This window comes from Coenobita brevimanus, chromosome 95 (assembly GCF_032717465.1).
Source record: "Coenobita brevimanus isolate Jiangsu-jjx chromosome 95, ASM3271746v2, whole genome shotgun sequence".
NCBI lineage: Eukaryota > Metazoa > Arthropoda > Malacostraca > Decapoda > Coenobitidae > Coenobita > Coenobita brevimanus.
The window spans coordinates 8,518,758-8,537,620 of record NC_137048.1 but is presented as its reverse complement, the minus strand read 5'-3'; the positions used below and the strand labels follow the sequence as shown (position 1 = coordinate 8,537,620).

Here is an 18,863-nt window from a genome sequence, read left to right as displayed (position 1 = left end):
TTCCAAAAGGATTTTTCACATGTATAAGTGTACCGAGAGTGGAGACGGTGGATTATCTTTTTTTTTCTTTTAATGCAAGAGAGAAGGAACCAAAGGCTAAGAGCCAACGAACTGTTCTTTCCAAGAAAAAAAAATACAAAAGAGAGCCAAAACCCCTCCAGTAGTGATGAGAGTGAAAGTGCAAAACAGCTGTTGAGTGTTTTGATTCAGTTTCTGGGGTTCAGCCTCAGCTACCACAACAACAATTCACATTATGTACCCTCTGTACAATGCTAGTAAGGTCTTGAATTTTCATAATAAATATACAGTATTACTCATGCACGTTTCTATTGTAGGTTTTTCTTTTGCATTCTAGTTAGGGGTAGGTATTGGTGAATCAATATATGAAAATTCAGGATGTTTGCCCATAACGCCATTTCAACATGGGATCCTATGCTTCGCAAAGTGCGAATTTATAAAGTGCGACGTGCTGTGTCGCCCATATTCACGCATTTTACGTGAGATGACTGTACTACTACTCAGCTTCAAAATGAAACCCAAACCAGCATTCTATCATAAAAAATGTATTTACACTGACTGATCAAAGAAAAAGATTGTGAAATAAATATACGGCTGAGAATCCTAAAAACTGTGCATCTTTTTCTTTTCACTTTACTGTGCAATAAAATGCAGAAATTACCATATTCTATATATCACTGCAAAGGTAATGTACTGCAGTTCTGCATGGTTTAAACTGAATTTATATATCTTCTACCTTTTTTTTTTTTTTTGCCAAATAATTCTCTATGGCACAGTATAAAATTTTTGGTTTTCACCTAACTTCAACTTGTCATTTTGACATTTCATTATTTATTTTTTTCCTTTTTTGAACATACTACGATACAGTACAACTACTCAGCTTTAAAATGACACCAAAACCAACATTCTATCATGAAAAGTGTATTTACAGAGAAGGATCAAAGAAAAATATCGCGGTGCAAAGACGCGGGTCAGAGTGAGAGAGGCTGACTCTGGCACATACATAATCTGCCCGGCCCAGAAACCTAATAGGGTTAATTAACACCATTTCCTCACCTGAAGTTGCTTGTTATTCACTGTGGTGTTTTTTTTTTTTTTTTTTTTTTACCCTGAATAATGAACCAAAAGCATGTCTCAGTTAAAGTTATAAGCACCACTTTGCCTGTACACAAGCAATCCTTTAATGAGCAATGATTGTACAGTATTTTCAACAAAGGATATTCTAGGATGGAAACTACAGTGTGCGAAAAGACTAACCAAGTAGTCCCTGGCCCGCTGGAGAAGGTCGTTGGGGAGCCCTGACTCTGCATGGCCGCCCCGAGGATAAACTAGATCAGACTTGACCACCCAGTTCCCTTGCACCAACACTGCCACTTGTTGTAGCACCCTCAGCACTGCACCAATTCCATCATTCTCACTCCCTCCACCTCCACGGCCCTCGGCGCCACCACCCTCGCCCCATAACACACCAACCAGCTCTCCAAATGACGCTACTCCAGCTGTAAGAACAAGAGTTAAAATTTAATCACTTTTACCCCATCCATGGTCTTCATTATTATCACCCTCACCCCAAAACACACCAACCAGCTCTAAAACTGTAATGCTACCCCAGCTGCAACAAATGAAGGATTTATATTAAATCAGTATCATCATTTAAAGTTACAGTACTTCCTAAGTTCAAAAGGAATGAGGAACTCAATGGTACGGAAGTAATACTTTTAGGGATATGATCTTACATGTGAAGGAAGTCCCAGTTACTATTCATCCTTCTTTCTTTTAACGGTGAACTGCAGATTGAGTTACTGTATTACTTTCAAGGGACAGGAATCAGAGAATAATACTGTATAGCAGTTCTGGATATATCATTATCTTGGTAACTGGTGCAAAATGTACGAACAAAAGTAAGAAAAGTGAAAATGTGAAGGAGTGGAAAAATACTGTACCTGTGCTAACATATAGGGGCAAACAATGAAGCAGATAGAAAAAAATATATATTCTTAAAGGTCGATGAATGTGAATGATAAAAGCATTGTGATGATCAATATGACTGGTTTTGATGGTGCATAAAGAAGAAATGTGATGCCTGAGAATGTTGCTGTTCTTGAGTAACCCTGCTGTGTCTAGCCATGCAGACCCATCAAACCCTAAGCAAGCAACTGCCCCTGCAAGGCTGTCTGGTACACTGAATCACTGTTACCTTGCAGCACACAGCACCCAACCTCAGTGAGTGTGGAAGTTTGCATTATGGATGGCCACTGCATTTGCATCTCTCCACTCAGTTAACCGAGGCACCATAGCAGGCTCCACATCACCTTGTTATGTGGTCACCACCCAGTGTTGTAAATGTTTTCCTTTGTTACAGGAAGCCATTAGGCTTGTCAATCGGTGTAGAGCCACCTGAAGTGGAAAGGTGAGTAATAAAAAGTGACAGGAAAGACAGGAGTGTGGGAGACATAGTATGTGAGGTGTGCCAACATGGGAAATGAATGATAAAGGTGGAGGAAGAAGTAGGCAGCAGTACATTAAGTGAGTTAATGAAGACTGTCACCACCTACCAACAAAGCGAAGACTGCTGAGAAGAGGCTGATTACCAAACTATGGGATCTAAGTGTCAATACTGTGATTATTTAAAACTGGTTGGTGTATGTCGGAGAGTGCACGCAGAAAATGTCAGGCGTGAAAGGACTGATCTTGTTGGTGAGTCTCTAGAGTGTGTGGAAGAATTTTGTTATGAGGGATATGATATGTTATACCAGGCTGAAGCTGGCTCTGTGGCCAGGATAAGGAATGCTTAGAGCAAGTTCAGGGAGCTGTTGCCTCTCCTGATATTGGGAGGGCTCTCCTTACATGTTAAGGGATCTTTGTATGCAGTAAGTGCTAGGAGTGTAATGCTGTATGGTAGTGAGAACTGGGCACCAAATGAAGAAGATATTCGTAGGCCCAAATGTACAGAAAGACAATGGTTGGATGGATGTGCAGTGTGTCCTCGAATGCGAGGCCTGGGAGAGTTAGACTTACAATTAAAGAGTTGAGAGGAGGTATGGGACTGGAGTGTATTTCTGTTGTGATGAGGAGGGGCAGACTGAGATGGTTTGGGCATGTGGGAGGGGAAAAAAAAAAAAAAAAACTAGCACCATGCCAAAATATAACTAAGATAGAAGAGAGAGGGGTGGATCTATCTATCTATCTATTGCCAGACGCCTCAATCCCGTACGGAGTGGCCACAAACAAATCGCCTCCACGTCGCCCTCTCCCCCGCCATTTCACTGCCCTGCTCCCAACTCACACCCCCCTCTCTCATATACCTCTCAACCCCATCCCTATATCTCATCCTCGGCCTCTCCCTCCCTCTCCCCCCCTCCAACTAACTCACATACACTCTCCTCATCAGTCTCTCACCCTTCATCCTCTCCACATGGCCAAACCACCTAAGTGTGTTCCTCCTAATGCTTCCTATCACATCCACATCCACACCACAACGCTCCTTTATATCCTCATTTGTCAGCCTGTCTCTCCATGTGACTCCACAGGCTCCTCTTAACCCCTACACCGTGGGCATGTTTACCAATGTTTTGCGTGTGCCGCGGGGTTATTCGGGCTCCGACAGACTCTCAAAAAATATTTGCCAAAAATCAGTTATTAGTCCTAGAATATTAAAATTACATATGCTTATGGCACATACCTTCAGCTTTCTCCTGGAATGTTTGTTGAGCCTTCGTCGGTTACCGTAGGACTTGTGGAGACCTCTGAAGTTGGGTAACGAAGTCTCCACTTTACACTTCCCGACAACCCGTAATATGATTACCACAGCCAGATATTAACACTATAAACACTACTCTATGATTTTCAAGCAGTTTGGGATCCATACTCAAAAAAAAAAAAAAAACACTGTGAAAGCAATGAAAATTACGAGCGCGTCTGACCGTCGCATCTTGCGCTAGTTCGCTCTTGGTACTCTGTCATTTATTATTCATAAAACTCCTCACACTTTATATTTCTATTACTATATAACACTTATATATATCTACAGTCTTTATCCATAAGTTTCCTTCAGTAGTATTAGTTTATTGTCACTGTAGGGATTATATTTCTTTCAGTAAAATATGTAGCATTCACTTTCTCGTCCTGTATACTAGCATTGAGAGTGAATGTCACTTTCACCTTCACTCTCATAACTCACAGTATTCAGACATGCTAGAGTGAAACTTTCACTTTCATTACTCCTAGGGTATATACTCGTATTCTTATAATAATACTCATTTACATTTCTATTTACGTTCTCTATTTTATTTACGTTATTTACATTTCTATTTTATTTACACTGTGTTATGCACTGTCACTTGAAGTAACTTATAAAACATTTTCCACTGTTCACGTATATTTACATTCATTACTTTCACTTGCTGTTTACACATTATTTACACATTATTTACAATTCCACTTGCACTGTTTTACTCAATAGAAAGATCATAGTCACTCTTTTATCAATTGTCAGCCCTTTACCTCTTTCCACACGAGGTTTAGTAGGGGATAAAGGTCACAGGGCCCTTTGCATGGGGGTGAAAAGTCCCTGAAGCTAGCAAGAGCGAACAGACGTACCTCCACTTTGGAAGATGAGAGTGAACTGATAAGGGTGGGCCGGGGTGGTGGTCTTCCTAGGGAAATTCATTACTGCCAACATTAGCTTCTTGACATAGCTAATTTATAGCAGTGAAATGATGGCAGGAAATCTAGACAATACATTAAAATTAGGTAGTTCCAGGTGAATGTAAATATCACTTAGGCTTCTCCCTTCCCTCCTTATATGTATATTTATTATGAAAATAGATTATACAGCATATTTCAAGGGGAAATAAACAGCGAAAATTAGCGAACGAGTGCACGTGAGGTGTTGTCAGGTGATAATTAGCCAATTCCAGGTGTATGGCAATCTCACTTACCTTATTTCTTTCTTGTATATATTATTTGGAATAAGAATAGGGCATAGGGCTTATTTCAATGGATGAAATCAGTGAAAAATTCCAGGGAAGATTTACTTAGCGTAGCACGGCCGGGCAGGCGAGAGGATAGGGTAATGGAGGGGGGGTAATGAGAGGAGTCAAGAACGGGGAGAAATGGCTAAATTGTCAACAATGGATGGGAGTACAGATGAGATTAGGAGTGCTGACTAGTGTTGGACATTGGCAGTACTGATAGATGATACAAGTCCCCACTTGGAAGCCCGGGTGAATTCAAAATAACACAGAATCACAAAAGCAACGCCCCGCGGTATGATCCCTTGCTCCCAAGCGTCACGAAAGTGACGCCCCGCGGTTAAGGGGTTAAAAAACTCGTTTCCACTGCTCTCACTCTTGACTAGCGTCCTTCCAACAACATCCAAGCTTCACTTCCATACGTTAGAGTTGGTATCAGAATACTGTCATGTAGTAACTTTTTCACTTCCATGCTCATTTCCCTGTTTCTTATCACTGCTTTCAAGGAACCAGCAACTTTTCTTCCTTGTTGTACCATTCCAAGCACTTCACCCTTCAAACTTCCATCTTTATTCATCACACTACCCACATACTTAAACGTACTCACATTTTCCATTTCCTCACCATCCAACCTCACTGTACATTCACTGACTTCACCTCTCTCAAAGACTAACACTTTACTCTTCCCTGCATTCACCTTTAGATTCCGTTTCTTACACACTCTCCCAAACTCATCTACCAAGCCTTGCAGCTCCACTTTGTCTTCACTCAACAACACAGTATCATCTGCAAACAACAGTACAGGGAGTTTCCAAACACTACCCTCTCTCTCTAGGGACACTCCAACATCCACTGCCCTACCTTGTACCTCTTTTATTACCCCAACCATGTACAGATTGAACAACCACGGAGATATGACACATCCCTGTTTCAACCCAACCTTTAAAGAGAAAAATTCACTCAGTTTATCATCCACACGCACTGCAGCCTTAGCACCATCATACATACTCTTCACAGCATTCAACAACTTCTCATCTACTCCATATATTCTTAATACTCTCCACAATCCTTGTCTATCCACCCTGTCACATGCTTTCTCCAAATCCATGAAAGCCGCATACAACTTCTTTCCCTTTTCTAGAAACTTTTCCACTAAAGATCTAAGAATATCTGATCTGATCTACACAACCTCTCCCCTTCCTGAAGCCTCCCTGTTCTTCTCCACCTAATTCCTCTGTTCTTTCCCTAACTCTGTCAATAGGTATCCTACCATATGCTTTTCCTATTACACTAAGAAGACAAATGCCCCTATGATTACCACACACTTCTTTTTCCCCTTTTCCTTTGTACAAGGGAATAATTATACCTGACTTTCAATCCTCCGGGACTCTACCTTCCTCCCAGGCCAATCCGCACATCTTCCATCCATTCTACTACTATCTCTCCCCCATGCTTCAGCATTTCACCACACACTCCATCAATTCCTGGGGCTTTCCCCAATTTCACTTTCTTCATTGCTTCCACAACTTCTATCCTACTGATTTCTTCCTGTCTTCTCATCTCCCTCCTTCTCCCAGCCATTCCCCAGCCACTTATACTCACATTCCTTCCATCCTCTATGTTCAACAATTCCTTAAAGTGTTCTCTCCATCTGCTCACTTTTTCTCCCTTCTCCACTAGTAATCTACTATTATTATCTTTCACTCCCCTGCTAACTTCACTGCCACCCTGTCTTACTCTCTTCACCTCTTTCCAGAACATTTGCTTACAGTCCCTCCACTTTACACTCAAATTCCTTCCAAATTCCTCATCCACTCTCTTCTTACTCTCTTACTAATCTTTTCACCTCTCTCCTCCTTTCTACATATAACTCTCTCTTCCGCCTCTCAACTTCCTCCACACCCATTTCTCATCCACTCACAATATGCTTTCTTCTTATGTGCCACAGTCGGTCTCACCTCTTCATTCCATCATGGTGTTCCTTGCACCCCCCTTTCATCTTCTCTCCACCCCACACACCGGCTCACATGCTGCACAGATTTCTTCTGTGAATATCTTGCACACAATTTCCACATCCCCCATCTGCTCCCAATCGCTCCTCCACTTCTCTCTTATATTTTGCCTTTTTTTCATCCTCTTGCAACCTTTCCACCCTCCTTGTATGAACTACTTCCTCCTGTCTTTCCCTTCTTCTATTTCTCCATTTCATTTGAACCTTGACTCTCACCACCACCAAGTGGTGGTCAGAAAGTCCACTCCCCCAACCTCTATATCTTTTGCATCCATTACACACCTTCTCATTCTATCATCCATACAAACATAATCAATCATTGCCTTCCGTTCATTCATTTCACTGCCCACCATTCTCATCACTTGAAACGTATATCTGTGGATCATTTTGTGTCTGAAGAGGGTACTGGCTATTACCAACCCCCTCCCCACACAGATGTTCACTAGAGCACTGTCATTCTCATCCACTTCTGCAGGTATCCCCACTCACCAACTACTCCATCCACCTTCACATTCCCTACTTTTCCATTCATATCTCCAATCAAAAACACACTCATTCCTTTCAAATTTTTCCATGCATGCTTCCACATTTGTCCAGAACTCTTCTTTCACTCCTCTCTGCTGATTTTGTATGTATGGATATTTCTTACTGTTCTTCAAAATCTGATGGTGTTCATTCTCTGATCAAGGGTGTCCAACAAGTTTTTCCGGTTTTCCTGCTACTGTGTTCTGGTAAGTTCATTTATGGCACTGTTTAGGTTCTGCAAATGTTCATGTTCTGCTGGGGTGAGCTGTCTAATGCTTTAACTTGTTTTCAACCTTTGATCGCTTATTCGTTTTTGAGGGCTCCAACATGCTTGCATGCATCAACTTTGGTCACCTAATGGTGGCTCTCCATGCTGCTCGATCTCTGGCAGCGTCTCTATTCAGTCCTTTATCCCTGAAGTCACACTTAATGACCTTGTCCCAAGTCTTTTTCAGTCTCCCTCTTGCAACCATACCCCCAACATCAAAATTTTTGCTTTCTGCACCCAATTATCATCCGCCATCCTCTCCACATGCCCAAACCACCTCAATCTACCTCTCCTCATCAAAACACCAATACACTCTAGTCCCATCCAACCCCTCAACTTTTCCATTGTAAACCTAGCCCCCCCACAGGCCTCACTCTCAAGGATCCACTGCACATCCACCTTATCACTGTCATTTCTGTATGTTTGAGCCTGCGAATATCCTCTTCCTCTGCTGCCCAAGTCTCAATACAGCATTACACTCCTAACACATGCTGCATACAAAGATCCTTTAAAACAGAGGGAGAGCCCTCGAAACATAGAGGCAACAGATCCCTAAAATTCTTCCAACTTTCATCACAAAGCTAGCTCCAGCCCCACCTCCAGCACATAACATGTCTTCCAAATAACAAAACTCTTCCACACACTCAAGAGACTTACCAGCTAGTTCGGTCCTTTCATGCCTGACAATCCCCACCTGCTCTCCCCAACACACCCCACACACGAGATCAGCATTATCTCGCAGTCTACCTCTAATACTACTACATCTCTTATGCACCCACTTATCACAAACACTGCACAAGACAGAATTACTTTCCATGCCCTTATGGCAAATCACACTTGGCCACTCTCCCTCTTCTTTGACAGTACTGCCACCAGCCCTAGATACCATCATTTTTATTTTGTCTGCATTTACTCTTAAACCCTTGTGCCCCATACCATCTCCCTACTTCTTAAATCTTTTATAAGATGTTTTGTTTGAGGAGAAAAGTTACGTTTTAGTTTTTGGTGTCACCCCAAGGGATATGAGATCTGCAGGCTATTGTAATTATTCTGTGCATAGGTGACAGCAAAGATGGGAGAAATAAAAGAGACAAAAGCAGACACAGAAAAGAATAATAAAGGCAAAGGAAATAGTAGGCAGCACTTATAGATGATGATCACCAAAACACGATGGTGAAATGGTATTTGTGAGTTTGAGGGTGGGACAAGGGATGGATGTCCTAGATAAAGGTGGCTGAATATGGTACATGAATATATCACAAAACCTGGTAAAGACATTAACCCCTACACCGCGGGCTTGTTTACCAATTACTTGCGTGTGCCGCGGGGTTATTTGGGCTCCGACAGACTCTCAAAAAATATTTGCCAAAAATCAGTTATTAGTCCTAGAATAATAAAATTACATATGCTTATGGCACATACCTTCAGCTTTCTCCTGGAATGATTGTTGAGCCTTCGTCGGTTACCGTAGGACTTGTGGAGACCTCTGAAGTAGGGTAACAAAGTCTCCACTTTACACTTCCCAACAACCCGTAATATGATTACCACAGCCAGATACAAACACTATAAACACTATTCTACAATTTTCAAGTAGTTTGGGATCCATACTCAAAAAAAAAACACTGTGAAAGCAATGGAAATTACGAGCGCGTCTGATCGTCGCACTGGCACTAGTTCGCTCATGGTAGTCTGTCATTTATTATTCATAAAACCCCTCACACTTTATATTTCTATTACTATATAACACTTATATATATCTACAGTCTTTATCCATAAGTTTCCTTCTGTAGTATTAGTTTATTGTCACTGTAGGGATTCAATTTCTTTCAGTAAAATACGTAGCATTCACTTTCTCGTCCTGTATACTGGCATTGAGAGTGAATGTCACTTTCATCTTCACTCTCATAACTCATAGCATTCAGACATGCTAGAGTGAAACTTTCACTTTCATTACTCCTAGGGTATATACTCGTATTCTTATAATACTACTCATTTACATTTCTATTTACGTTCTCTATTTTATTTACGTTATTTACATTTCTATTTTATTTACAGTGTTATGCACTGTCACTTGAAATAACTTATAAAACTATTTTCCATTGTTCACGTATATTTACATTCATTACTTTCACTTGCTGTTTACACATTATTTACAATTCCACTTGCACTGTTTTACTCAATAGAAAGATCGTAGTCACTCTTTTATCAATTGTCAGCCCTTTACCTCTTTCCACACGAGGTTTAGTAGGGGGTAAAGGTCACAGAGCCATTTGCATGGGGGTGAAAAAAGGCCTTGAAGTCAGCAAGATGAAACATACGTCCTCTCACTTCGGAAGATGAGACTACACTGATAACGCAGTTGCCAGGCCAGCTAGCCTAGAGGCCTGCTTTAGGGGTTATTCAGAGTTACCAATATTACTTCTTGAAACAGCTAAGTCTAGCACTGATATGATTGGCAGGAAATCTAGACAATACATTATAAATTTGGTAGTTCCAGGTGAATGTAAATATCATTTAGGGTTCTCCCTTCCCTCCTTACAGGTATATTTATTACGAAAATAGATTAGAGGCCTACTTAGGAGATATATAATCAGAGCTACCAATGTTATATCTTGAAACAGCTTTGTCTAGCACTGATATGATTGGCAGGAAATCTAGACAATACATTATAAATTAGGTAGTTCCAGGTGAATGTAAATATCACTTAGGGTTCTCCCTTCCCTCCTTACATGTACAGTATATTTATTACGAAAATAGATTATAGGGCATATTTCAAGGGGAAAAAAACAGCGAAAATTAGCGAACGAGTGCACGTGAGGTGTTGTCAGGTGATAATTAGCCAATTCCAGGTGTATGGCACTCTCACTTACCTTATTTCTTTCTTGTATATATTATTTGGTATAAGAATAGGACATAGGGCTTATTTCAATGGATGAAATCAGTGAAAAATTCCAGGGAAGATTTACTTAGCGTAGCACGGCCGGGCAGGCGAGAGGATAGGGTAATGGAGGGGGGGTAGGGAGGGGAGTCAAGAATGGGGAGAAATGGCTAAATTGTCAACAATGGATGGGAGTACAGATGAGATTAGGAGTGCTGACTAGTGTTGGACATTGGCAGTACCGATAGATGATACAAGCCCCCACTTGGAAGCCCGGGTGAATTCAAAATAACACAGAATCACAAAAGTGACGCCCCGCGGTATGATCCCTTGCTCCCAAGCGTCACGAAAGTGACGCCCCGCGGTCAAGGGGTTAAGGGAGGTAAACAATTAACTACTAAAACTGATGAATACTCTAAATATGTACAGCCGACAGCAGAAGTTCGTCCCTCTTAGCGTGCGTGATACGAGCCTGTTGATCTGGTAACACTGTATGAGATAGAGTTGACAGGTACGCTTTAAATGGCTAATATTAAAGAAATGTGTTCGGAGATAAGAACACATTCTCTAATGATAATATTAATTTGCAGCAGGTGTGATAATAAAGTTATTGTGAAATGTTTGACATTGGTGTATGAAGATTCTTCGTTACGGACACAGACGCCTAGGATTACTTGGACTGGACTGATGTTGCCAGCAAGTATTATATGAAATATTATAGAACGATTGCAGTCTTAAAGGTGAGGTTGCAAGAAAACACTAATTACGATGTCAGTTACACACTAAACAAACACAGAAACTGCCAGTTCGTGTTTCGCCAGTATGCGATTTTGTTTTATAAGTTAAGTCACTTCCCTTTCCGACCTCTCTCCCCACCCGTCTCTCCTCTTCCAAGTCATGCTCTGCCATCATCCACGTTTTATCGTTAATGTTGAAAATCGTATGTCTGTAGGTAAACTGTGGGAAATAATATAAAAGTGTCAATGAGCTTCTTTTCCTCCATCGCTTGAAGTGTTATCAATGACTTGAATATAAATGTTAGTAACATGAATAAATAGTCACTGTGGTGGTTAGGAGACATTTCTCGTCATCATTTATGTAACACTTACCTAACTATCGTTCTTACAGTGCCCAAAATACACTCCCTCTCCACCCCCTCGCCGTCTCCTCCCCTCCCCCTTCCACTGCTTCCATCACTTCTCCCCCCTCCCTCCACCCACATTTCCAGTAACCTTTGTTTCTAGCCTGCAACACTCCGAATCCCTCCCCACCGTGTTATTGTATTGACCCTGACCAACTTCTCTCCCTTGTCATTTCAAATGTCTTTTTCTCTCCCTTTTTCATTTTTGTCTCGGGAATCGAACAACATAACGATGTTTGGGTCATGTTTTTGTATAGTATCCTTTAATAATGTGTAATATTATAATGACAGTGACAATGGCGGTCAAGAGGCATTAACTGTTCAAAGGACGGCAGTCAGTGCCTCAGTTTAATGATCATTTTATTTCTCCTCCTCTAGCCATTAATATCTTGCTTATACTTATTTTATAAATCCCAACATATATAAAATATGAAGCACAAATGTGGATGTGATAGGAAGCGTTATGAGGAACACACTGAGGTGGTTTGGCCATGTGGAGAGGATGGAGGGTGAAAGACTGACGAAGAGAGTGTATGTAAGTGAGGTGGAGGGGGAAAGAGGGAGGGGGGAGGCCGAGGATGAGATGGAGAGATGGGGTGGAGAGGTATATGAGAGAGGGGGGTGTGAGTTGGGAGCAGGGGAGTGAAATGGCCGGGGACAGGGCGACTTGGAGGCGATTTGTTTGTGGCCACCCCAAACGGGATTGAGGCGTCTGGCAATAGATAGATAGATAGATAGACAAACGTCCTTCTTTTCACCAAAGAAAGTATAAAACGAAAAATAATCATTGCGTATGTTGTATGACTGAGGTGGTTTGGACATGTGGAGAATGGAGAATGAAAGACTGACTAAGAGGGTGTATGTAGGTGAGGTGAAGGGAGGGAGAGGGAGGGGTAGACTGAGGATGAGGTGGAGGGATGGAGTTGAGAGGAATATATGGGGGAGGGGGGGTTGAGTTGGGGGGAGGGGGGGTTGAGTTGGGGGGAGGGGAGTCAAATGGTGGGTGACAGAGCGACTTGGAGGTGTTTTGTCTGCGACAACCCTTTCGGGATTAGGGCGTCGGGCTATAGATAGATAGATGTTGTATGATTTACACGCATCCAGAAAATATTTTCTTAAAAGTACTGTCAGTATTCTTGGTGATAATTTGTAGATCTTCAGTTACGATTAAATATAGCAAAATAGATGATAGTCACAAAAGCTGTATCCTCATACATTTGGCTACCATAATCATCGTAATATACGATGAAGGGGGATTATACCCCTCTGGATGAGTAGATTAAGCCCTTATCGGAATATGCTTGTCATGAGCCCGGACAGCAGGCAGATGTAAGTGGAAGTATGAGATTGTCGCGGTGTAAAGGTTAATTATGGTAAAGGTTCGTTTCCTATCCATCCGAGTCCTTGTCACTCCTGTATCGATAATATCGGCAGTTGCAGAACAGATGTTCAGGGCGCTGACGGACAGCCATGCCGTTACCTTTTGTTCTAACCATGCAATGCAGCTATGGGCATGGAATGATAGGGATAATCTTGCTGACTGCATTCTCTGACCTTGTAAGATCATGCGTTGAGGGAGTTCAGATCAAAGTACGTCAATGGCATATTGTTTTAAATCATATATAAGTAGACATATCTCATAGGTCTCACTTTAGTGCGGAACACAATGTGTGGGGGGGGAGGGGATTATGGAAGCAGGAATACTTTGGGTGAGGGAAGGGATTACATATATTACAAGCTGGGACACAGATAAATATGTTATAACGTGAAGGGAGGAGTGAGGGATACAGAAAGCGGGAAGGAGGCGAGGAGGGAAGGAATCCACAAGGGGGGGATGGTATTGAACACTGATAGTTACGATGGACATATTGTTATGTAAGTAATTTGGTTACTTGTGTGTAATACAGTTGGCAATATAACATGCACGAGTATTGTGTTTATAATGTCATTACAATTAAGACTCAAAGTCCTGTAAATGGTAATAACTGTATTCAAATTATGAAGAACCGATCTAGTTAGGGAGGTAAACAGAAGCAGAGTCAGTTAAATGAAATCGTTGGGAAGGGTTGGGGGTGTTGAGGGAGAGAAACAAGGGGTACTGGTAGAGGGGGGGAAGGGAGGGGGGAGAAGTGATGGAGACAGTGGAAGGGGGAGGGGAGGAGACGGCGAGGGGGTGGAGAGGGAGTGTATTTGGAGCATTGTATTAACGATGGTTATGTAAATGTTATATAATGTGACGAGTAATGTCTCCTATCCTCCACAGTGACGATTTATTCATGTTACTAACATTTATATTCAAGTCATGGATAACATTTCAAGCAATGAAGGAGGAAATGAAGCTCATTTGACACTTTTATATTGTTTCCCACAGTTTATCTACAGACATACGGTATTCAGCATTAACGATAAAACGTGGATGATGGCAGAGCATGACTAGGAAGAGAAGAGACGGGTGGGGAGAGAGGTCGGAAGTGATTTAACTTGTAAAACTAAACCGCATACTGGCGAAACATGAACTGTCAGTTTCTGTGTTTGTTTAGTGTGTAACTGACATCGTAATTAGTGTTTTCTTGCAACCTCACCTTTAGGACTGCAATCGTTCTATAATATTTCATATAATACTTGCTGGCTACATCAGTCCAGTCCAAATAATCCTATGTGTCTGTGTCCTTAACGAAGAATCTTCATACACCAGTGTCAAACATTTCACAATAACATTATCCCACCTGCTACAAATTAATATTATCATTAGGGAATGTGTTCTTATCTCCGAACACATTTCTTTAATATTAGCCATTTAAAGCGTACCTGTCAACTCTATCTCATACAGTGTTACCAGATCAACAGGCTCGTATCACGCACGCTAAGAGGGACGAACTTCTGCTGTCGGCTGTACATGTACAAGCACAGGAAAACGAAACAGACACTGCCTTAGTGTGAGCTCACAAGATCTGGGTCATTTCTGGCTGATGAGTTGCAGGGGGGGTGGGTGGGAAAGTGGTAGCACCTTCCCGTCACTTATCCTTACCTGGTACCATTCCCCATCTCTCCCCACTTTAATTCATCAACCAAAAATAACTCAGTCCTCTGCACCAGGGCTTAGGTGATGTCTTTGTTACTTTTGTTCACACCTGTGCAGGTCAAGGGTTAACCCCTCCATGCCGGGCTATTTGTGGCACTGCTGTTCAATCACTACAGGAATTTTTCCAAAAACAGCTTGTTTCAAAACTTAAGATCTCGAAATCTATAGCTGTTAGGGAAACAAATTCAAGAACATATTACTCACCACCTCTTCTTGCAAATGAAAGTATCCCAAGGTCTGTAGGTTGTTGCATCGATGAGTAATGACATGAGGAAGAGGACTAATTTTTGCTGCAAGAACAGATGTGTTCGTGCATCTGACCGTGGCCCAGACTATTGCTTTGCTCTCAACGTGATAACTTCTCCATTACTAGATTAGCCAGACACAGTGGTGTCCAAGGCATGCCCTATGGCACTATCAATGTCTTTTCCTAGTACCCTTGGAAAGAGGATTGGCAGGGCTGGATGAGGCAAAAGTCCACGTGAGGTGAGAACGGAATCGAACAAGATGAGTTAAGAAAAGTACGTCTTATATCTGGCAAAGTCACAGAGATGACTGAGGTATGGTTGGCTCAGCTGGTGGGAGTCCCTCCCTAGCTTTTAGTGATGAAATAAAGTGGCAGCCACTTCAAACTGTGGCATGAAAACAAGTGCAGTTCTGACTGACATCTGCCGCCGCCTGGCCACCAATTTCTTGACAGTTCCGACTGACACCCGCCGCTGCCGCCCAGCCACCATTTTTTTGACAGTTCCGAGTGACGCCCGCCACCGCCTGGCCACCAATTTCTTGACAGTTCCGACCGACACCTGCCGCCGCCTGGCCACCAATTTCTTGATTGTTCTGACTGACACCCAGCAGTTAGGGGTTAAGGTCCTTTGTTAACTCTGCAGCTGCTGAAATGATTATGTCCTGCAGGAACTTGCAATGTTAGTCCAAAAAATTTGGATGGTTCAGCCTGAGAATTGAACTCAACAATTTTGAAGACATGATTGTGTAAATGGATGTCTGGAGCATTTAACTAGGTACTGTTCTAGCTTTACGCTACCCTTTTCGGCTCCTGGATCCTACCCACCTGTTTCTTGTAAATTACTGGAAAACAAGGTTGATGACAATAACTTAATACATCTTGTAACAACTAAAATATGATCACATAGAGGGAGGGAAACCAAAGTTGAACAAGAAGTTGTCTGGAAGAAGAAGAAGAAGAAGAATAACAACAACAACAAGAACAACAACATGAAGAACAACAAGGAGGAGGAGGAGGAGGAGGAGGAGGAGGAGGAAAAGGAGGAGGAGGAGGAGGAAAAGGAGGAGGAGGAGGAGGAGGAGGAGGAGGAAAAGGAGGAGGAGGAGGAGGAAAAGGGGGAGGAGGAGGAGGAAAAGGAGGAGCAGGAGGAGGAGGAAAAGGAGGAGCAGGAGCAGGAGGATACAGTTACCATTAACCATAAGTTCTTATAAAGCCATGCAGTGGCAGGGCAGACACAGTGGCAGGACAGACACAGTGGCAGGACAGACACAGTGGGGTGAGACACAAGGCAGGCAGGATGGCCAATGATGATGCTGATAAAACTTACCATTGACCATAACAGTCCTGACACGGTCATGCAATGGCAAGGCAGCCAGAGCAGAGCGAGACAGAAGATGAGCAGGAAGTCCTGCTGCGGCTGCCTCCACTTCTTCCGTGGGTGGAACCAACTGCCGCAAGTAAGCACCAGCACCCAGGTTGAACTGGTCAATGTGTTCACTCTCGTACTGGCAGTGTAGTTTCAGCCCAGCAAATTCACTATGCTCACCCCCAAATCTGATAACAAAAAGGAAGGACTAGGTAAATTAAATATGGTAAACTGCAGTACTGTACTTTAGAATAATAACCCTCACTTCAAATACTAATGGTAGATGATCCTGACTATTATCTGCTCACTTGATATAGTGCTGCCTACTTCTCAAGTGACTATGCACTTGATGACAAGCCTAATGATTTCCTGTTAACTAGATGGAGAGAGAAAATGTGGCATCCAGAAACCAAACCTCCACACTTCCTGGTACCTCATTGTGGCAAGGCACTGTCCACTGGAAGGGAAAATGAGTTCATTGTAAGGAATAGCCCTGCAGGGGTGACTTCTTACCTGCAGTTCATAAGCCTCCTTAGCCAAACAGATGGGTTACTCTGCTTCTACAGTACTACAATATTACTACTACTACTCCTACTACTACCATCTCTTCATAATGTACAATAGATTCTCAAATTTTGCGGGATTAAATTTAGACAACTTGAATTCAGACTGCATATTAAATTGCATCCAAGCTGCAATTTTCTACTACAAACTCACTGTTTTTGACAGGTCAAGGCTAGAGTCTGAGATATGAAACACATCTACAGCCACTTGGTTTCTGTCCAAAAACACAGCCTGGCTACATTGAACTGAATAATTACAGCCGCCAATCAAAATGTAAACACGGCTCGTGGTAAAAGATAATCAGATAAAAAGATCATAGCCATTATTTGTGCTAAACTGGCTATATACGATAAACCCTTGAGGTACGATGGCTTCTTTTATGGCAATTCAGATTTACATTATAAAAGTTGGGACCTGATTCAAGGTACACTCTTATCATATTTATGTTTATGTCAAAATTTTGCCTTTCAAGTTAATTAAGACAGAAACATAACATGAGCTGCATCATTTCTGGTCTGTATTGCATTAGCTGTTCACGTGGGTCAAGGATACAAGCGGTGATGCTCTAGTCCCACCAAAACATGTGAATAACAACGTCGTATATCGCAAATTGGACTATTCATGCACAACATAAAACTGACAATGAAAGTAATAAATACAGTGAGTGAACAGCTGCAAAGGTACCAGCTAGGTGCATAATGTGTATTCATTCTTTTATTACAAAATGTATTCACAGCATGTAGCATATAACATAAACCAGGAAAAGTCAATAATTTCTTTCACGTGGGAGAAAAGACAGGAAGAAAAAAAATAATGCTTAAATACCTATGCTTGGTGACTAGAGGCAAAATAAATGAAGATAATGCATGATAACTAACAATTATGAAAGGCAAGGACACAACTACATGAATCCCTGATGCACCTTAATGAAAGTGGCAGCTGGGAGATGCCTATGTGTTCCATCTGATGGACTAATTTCATTTTAATAATTTTTATATTTTGACACTGTAACAACATGACTTCTAGATTATGTTGTTACTGATAATCCAATGACAAATAATTATTCACTTGGTAATCATCATCATTATCATGATCATCACCATCATCTTCATCATCATCATCATCATCATCCGGACTTCCTTTCCCACCTAGGACAGGGTGAGGAATAGCAATGTCCAGACAACCTAGGTTTTTCCACTTCAATGGGCCATGCTTCCATTTACTCATCATTCATGCCATCAGAATCCTGGCTCTATCAGATAGGCCAAAAAAAAAATTCACCACGTTCTGTAGCTTCCCATATACCTATCTGACAGGGTCAATCTAAACGCTGTCATGTTAAAAAGGGGTGCAAATCCTTGGTTATGTGCTTCTCCTCATGAAACTCATCCAGCCCACTCAGTCTCTTGTCAGCCCCTTAGCCTCACTAACTTCCATACCTCTCTTCCTCACACACTCATCCACTATATCCTTCCACCTTCTTCTTGGCCTACCTCGCCTCCTCCCTCATTCAAATTCGCTCAGATATACCTTTTTCACCACTCTCTTGTCATCCATTCTCTCCACATGACCATACCATCTCAGTACACTCTCTTCAATTCTTGTGTCCACAGACTTCCTAACTCCGCACCTTTCACGAATCACATTATTTTATATCCTATCCACTCTCTATACACCACATACTGTACATTCCTCAGCAGTCCCATCTCCGATGCTGTCACTCTTGACTTTTCATATTTATGCCACACCAGTCTCACATCCATATGTTAAAGCTGGCACTAACACTCCTT

General features: G+C 41.9%; 1 protein-coding gene across 2 annotated transcripts in view; it reads right to left on the bottom strand.

The window, feature by feature from the left end:
- The window catches only part of Polr3E (RNA polymerase III subunit E), a 187,686-nt gene that overhangs the window by 55,435 nt on the left and 113,388 nt on the right, over positions 1 to 18,863 (bottom strand). For both annotated transcript variants that reach the window (XM_080282857.1, XM_080282858.1), the window contains exons 6-7: positions 16,471 to 16,697; positions 1,276 to 1,517 (exon numbers count right to left, since the gene is read on the bottom strand). In XM_080282857.1, coding sequence (XP_080138983.1) covers positions 1,276 to 1,517; positions 16,471 to 16,697 — 469 coding nt within the window. The remainder of the gene's footprint in view (positions 1 to 1,275; positions 1,518 to 16,470; positions 16,698 to 18,863) is intronic.